This window comes from Chenopodium album, chromosome 4 (genome assembly GCF_948465745.1).
Source record: "Chenopodium album chromosome 4, dcCheAlbu1.1, whole genome shotgun sequence".
Taxonomy (NCBI): Eukaryota; Viridiplantae; Streptophyta; class Magnoliopsida; order Caryophyllales; family Amaranthaceae; genus Chenopodium; species Chenopodium album.
The window spans coordinates 9,925,143-9,931,334 of record NC_137837.1 but is presented as its reverse complement, the minus strand read 5'-3'; the positions used below and the strand labels follow the sequence as shown (position 1 = coordinate 9,931,334).

The 6,192-nt window shown below is 34.3% G+C and overlaps 1 protein-coding gene across 1 annotated transcript; it reads left to right on the top strand.

The window, feature by feature from the left end:
* The first annotated feature begins 1,459 nt into the window (after nucleotides 1–1,459).
* LOC145627618 (uncharacterized) lies at nucleotides 1,460–3,739 on the top strand. The gene has a single exon (XM_081679983.1). It carries the CDS (start codon nucleotides 1,460–1,462, stop codon nucleotides 3,737–3,739), a length of 2,280 nt encoding a protein of 759 aa, XP_081536109.1.
* The last annotated feature ends 2,453 nt before the right edge of the window (nucleotides 3,740–6,192 follow it).

Below are 6,192 nucleotides of genomic sequence, written 5' to 3'. Positions count from 1 at the left end.
CACTATGAACAATAAAATTGTTAGTAACACTGTAAAGGCTTGTACTGTTCTCTTCGGCTTATTTTTAGTTCAGTTCAACTCCAATAAGTTTAGTTCACTTCAGTTCAATTCAATTTTTATCTTAATTTCCTTCTCTCATAAAATATTCAGTTTAGTTCAGTTCCAATAAGTTCATTTCAGTTTAGTTCAACTCAGTTCAATCAATCAGAACAGACCCTAAGAGTAACATTAGCCTAAATAGGATATTCCCTAGAAGAAATACGGGTTCTGCTTCTGGCGACAACATGCTATTGGGTGGTGGTCCTGGTCCCACTTATGGGTTCAAATGAATACATATTAAAGAAAAAAAACTTCATGAAAAATGGATCCAATTCAAGGAGCTTCGTTTGTTGGACGACATGACATCAGCAAATCGCTATTAAATTGTCTTTAGATAATACTTCATAAAATTTTACCCAGTTATGAAGTAAAGTCTCAACAAAAGTCTTGAATGAAGTCTTGAAAATTCAAGACCCAACTTATTACTCTATACACTGTATTTTGCCTAAATACGTGTACCAAAGTGTACATTTATTTGCAATTGATTCTTGTATGTATTTTTAATGTTATAATTGTTTGTTGTGTTTTAAATATAAATTATAATATTATTTGCTATTTTTGTTGTATTTTAATCTATAGTATTCTATTATTATTGCCATTGTTTTCATATCAACAAATTTAAATTATACAAAAAGTGTAAATTGTACGGCTATGGTATTATATATATATATATATATATATATATATATATATATATATATATATATATATATATATATATATATATATATATATATATATATATATATATATATATATATATATATATATATATATATATATATATATATATATATATATATTCATGTAATTTCAATATTATTTATAATACGGAGTAAAAATTATTAAATTATGATGTGGCATGGGAAAGTGTATAGATAAAATGTGGCATGGCCCCATGGAAAAAAAAGTCTTAAAAAACAAAATGTTGTCTTATAATTCCACAAGCACTTTTATCAATTATCATATGTCTGAGGACATGTAATATGCTTAAAGAATATAATGGAACCAATCACTTCTAGTGCTCATCCCAAAGGTAAAGGTCCTAGAACTGGCTAGCCAATTAAGGCCTATTAGCCTTTGTAACACGGTCTACAAGTGCATCTCTAAATGTCTGGCTAATAGGCTGAAGTCGATCCTTCCAAAAATTATTTCAGAGAACCAACATGCTTTCATTCCAGAAAGGTACATGGAAGATAATATTTTGGTAAGCCATGAATTGATGTATTTAAATAATTCGAGAAAGGGTTCGAATTTTGTTGGGATTTAGATTGATATGTCAAAAGCCTATGATAAGGTCGACTGGCTGTTTCTGTTAAAAGTTTTACAGGCCTATGATTTCTCCAACCACTGGATAAAGATGATATCCCAGTGCGTTTCGACAGTCAGTTTTAAAACTGTAATCAATAGGAAGGTTACAGAACCGTTCAAGCCTCAATGCGGTCTAAGACAAGGGGATCCTTTATCATCGTATCTCTTTATTTTCTGTATGGATATACTCTCAAGGATGCTTACGTTGGCGGAAGATATTAATCAAATAAAAGGTTTAAAGGTTTCGAGGAGATCTCCTTCCATTTCTCATCTGTTTTTTGCAGATGATGCCATGATTTTTTTTAAAGCAACGGAGAATTCGTGCCTCTGCATTAGTGACATCCTCAGCAGATTTGGGAAAGCGTCAGGGCAGCAACTGAACCTTCAGAATTCTTTTGTTAAATTTTCTCCGGGGATGGAAGAAAGGAAGAAAGCTTCCTTTAAAAGAATATTATCAATGACTGAAATTGATAATATGGGTACTCATTTGGGGGCCCCGATTGATATTCAAGGAAAGAAGGGTACATCGTTTCAATACCTGATCGACAAGGTGTCGGAGAAAATTGTGTCTTGGGCTCCTCTTCATTTGTCCCAAGCTGCGAAATTAATTCTAATAAACACAGTTTTGGTAGGCATTTCGGCGCATGTTATGAAGTGTCTAAATATCCCTCAGAGTATTGCAAACAAAATTGATTCCCTCATTACAAGGTTCTGGTGGTCCAGTAATGGAAGGAAGGGGATGCACTGGGTTAGTCGTACGAAAATCCAGCTACCTAAGAGTATGGGAGGTCTAGGTATAAGAGGGACTTCCACTCTTAATGATGCTATCTTATTCAAACAAGCTATGAGGATACACCTTAATCCGCAACTCTTGCTCTCGAAGGTACACAAGAGTTTTCAGGCTAGTGGTATTTGCAATTTGTCAAGTCCTTATGCTAGGAAGGGAAACCCCTCGATGGGAAGAACAGGGCTGGAAAAAATTATTTCTACCTTTAAAAAAGGTTTTGCGTGGAAAGTTGGAAATGAGACGAACATTAAAGCAATTAGTATGCCGTGGGTACAAGGGGAAATTCCGATTGCAAACTCAACTCAGACTTTGGGGGCTTCTGCAAGCTGGAAGGTGAGTGATTTCATTGACACCAATTCTTCCAGTTGGATTGCAGGGAAGGTTAGGGAATGTTTTGAATGGAATTGTGCAAAGCAAATCCTTGCTATGGAACTTCCGACAAGGTCAGTAGATGACTATCTATATTGGAAGCACCACCCATCAGGAAGGTATACAGTGAAATTAGGGTATTATTTTTTGTCAAAAGATAAAGGGATAGAAAGGGCTAGTCTCGATGATAGGAGGCAAGACTTTGTGAAGCTAATCTGGAGGTTGAATATTCAACCTAATTGGAAGATATTTCTATGGCGGCTCTTTCATGATGGGATGGCAGTCAAGGTAAATTTAGCAAAAAAGGGTTTGCAAATGGATGAAATGTGTGATTATTGTGGTTTGGAAGCGGAAGATAGCCAACACGTTTTCCGCTATTGCTTTCTAGCAATGGAGACATGGGAACAAGGGTCCCTCTCCATATGCTCTGATTTTCCTGAGTCCATGTCTGTAAGTGACTGGATTCAACAATATATCCTGCTCTTCTATAGCGAGGATGGTAAGAATGGTACCCGTATAAGTAAGTTTATAGCACACTTATGGGGATTGTGGAGGACCAGAAATGCAAGGGTCTTCAAAGGGGTAAGTGGGACGGCTGCCCTTGTAACAGAGTTCATTAGTTCTGCTTGGCGTGACCATGAGGCTTTCACACAAATGATAGAGGAAGAGAGAGGTGGTAGAAATGGGGAAGAAGCTGATCCTTCCATCTCGCCGGGTTTCCACTATGTTCAACTAGGCAAACAAAAGGAAGGGTTCGATGAATTCACTATACAAGTAGATGGGGCCTGGGAAAAAAATACCACAAGGGCTGGTATTGGGTGGGCGAGTGTTGGTAGGGAGCATTTGAATTCGTTTGTGGGGGGTGGAAAGTATGGAGCTGCTTCTTCAGCTCTCCATTGTGAAGCATGGGCGTGCTTCGAAGCTCTTCTATGGGCCAAGGTAAAGGGGAAGCAAGGGGTTCTCATCCTAACTGACTCGATAATGCTCTTGAATAATCTCCAAGATGAAAATGGGAAAGAAGTCTCGATTGCGTGGACGATAAAGGAGATTAAGAAGATAGGAGCTACCTTCGACAAGTGCACAATAATTAAGGCCCATAGAGATCAAGTTCACAAGGCACACGACATTGCTAGACAATGTCGTATGACTCTTTCTAATTTCTCGGTAGATTAGTTGTTTTTTGTGTTTTGCCTTTGCTATTGTCAAAAAAAAAATAATAAAAAAAAAATCATATGTCACCCTCTCAAATATCCATGGATGGTATTCTGTACATTGTAGAATCAAAAATGAAATAAAATTTAATAGAATAATATAAATTTCTCAAATTTATTTTGTGGCAAAGCATATTTTTATTAATTGTAGTTAAGAATACGGTAATCGATAAGCAAAAAATTACCACTCTCCATGAAGGAAAGAAAACAAAAAAGAAAAAACTAAATTTTAGATGACAATATCATAATTACATGCTTTGGGTTTGCTAATTTTGGAGATGCCTAAATGAAGATATAGTTTGATGAAATGAAATTAAATAAGCTGAAAAATGTAAATTAAAATGAGGAAATTAATGTTAGAGGATATGAATACAAAAAGGGAGAAAACAAGAAGCTAGATTGAGCTCCATAAGCATGGAAAGCGACTAATAATAAGTCTAATATCACCAACAACCATGAAAAAAGTGACCTTGAGTTATTGATGAATATGAAGATGCATAATTGTGAGTATAGTTGGTACGTCCTTTGGGAAATCATTTAAGCATACTTCACACATTTGGGTATTTATAAATGTAGAGATGGATTAAACAAGTACTACCTCCGTTTCTTATTATGTGCAACAAAAGAATATTTTATGTCTCACAAATAATACCCCTTTGTCAAGAAAGCAAGTATAATAAGAAAGCAACATAGAATTTTATTAGAATCTTTAATTTTGGACAAGCTATCTCATTATTTCACATCAAAATCTCCAATACAATGTCAATAACCCGATGTCTGCTACGGAAGGTTATAATAACATAACCATAACAAATGGACCACAAAACAACTTTCTAAACACAAGGGACCATTTATTATTGGTTTTTCTTTCAATTTTTTTGTAAACCAAAACCAAAACATATCAACCACAAAAATAACAAAAGTTAGTTCTATATGCATATATTTTTTTTGTGGTCAATTTTACATTTTCAAAATCAGCATGATTATCAATTACTTGGTATATGTTTATAATACAACCTATATTATATTATAATTTGAACCATAAATTTTAAAAATCGCTTATATTTATAGTGTTGTCAAACCAACCTTAAGAAAGTTCATGTGATGTGATTATTAAAAATAAGTAGAAATTTATCACATACTTAAACTAGACAATCTTTGACCCAACCTGATAACTCAATCTAAACCTTAGTAAAAAATATGAAAGAAACACACAAACAAAACAAAATAAACTCGACTCGATTCATTTATCGTTTCTTGTACTTAAGGTTTTTTTTTTTTTTTTTTTTTTTTTTTTTTTTGAGGGAGTACTTAAGTTACTAATTACGGTAACTATGAAATTAATTATTTTCATCGTAACTCGAAAATCAATCCATCTATATTATATGCATTAAAAACTTACCAAAATTGACAAACCCCTGATCTAACTTGAAAGTGATCAAGTACAAAATTCAACCAATATGAGAACAATGATTTAACATGATTCAAATCTGGATTAGACCCGACCTAATCGAATCAGGTCAAACCTAAAAAGCCCTATAAGTGTCAAAAATCTGACCCGACGAAAAGAAATCAATTTAGATTTTGACTTGTATTAGCATAATGATTTAGCTTGACTCAAACTAGAACTAAATCACACCCAACCTAAACCCGACAATCATGACCTGACCTGTGACACAAAACTGATCCGACCCGAACTTGACTCGATACCCGAATTGACCCAAAACCCATGACCCGATCTTAACTTGAAGTATCGACCCGATACCCGACCCAAATAACTATTGACCCGAAACTCGAATTGACCTGATTCGAAACAGACCTGAAACTCAAATTGATCAGACTCGAATATTAATCGACCCAAAATTAATCCACTCAATCCAAACTAATCCAACCCATACCCGACCTGAACAACCCATTTATCAGGTTCCTACTTGACTCAATCAAATCAATCCCATTACCCAAATTGACAGCTTTAATTAAGAGGGATATCCAGTCAATTCCCCAGATAAACAAAGTGGTATAATTGTCTTTTCAAGTACCAGTGGAGGGGTATATGCGTCTTTTCATGTATTAGTTGAGGGATACATGTGTAATTTCCTCACCAAATAGTAAAAGCAAAAGGCAAATAGTAATTGGACAGCTCACCAAAAGTACTGAATAAATGACCTTGCTTTTTCAATATATTTACAAAAATGTCATCAGATTAACAAAAATTCGTTTATTTAACAGATTAAATTGTATTTTCCGTTTAATTAAACCCAACCTACAGACATGAATCAAAAACTCTTATGCCAAATTTTATTCTCCTCATAATAGTTTTGGTTTTTAGTTAGCCCATAATCTCACAATAGACCAAACAACACACATTGGAAAAGACCCAAGAACAAAAAAAAAAAACGATCCGTAAAAAAAGAG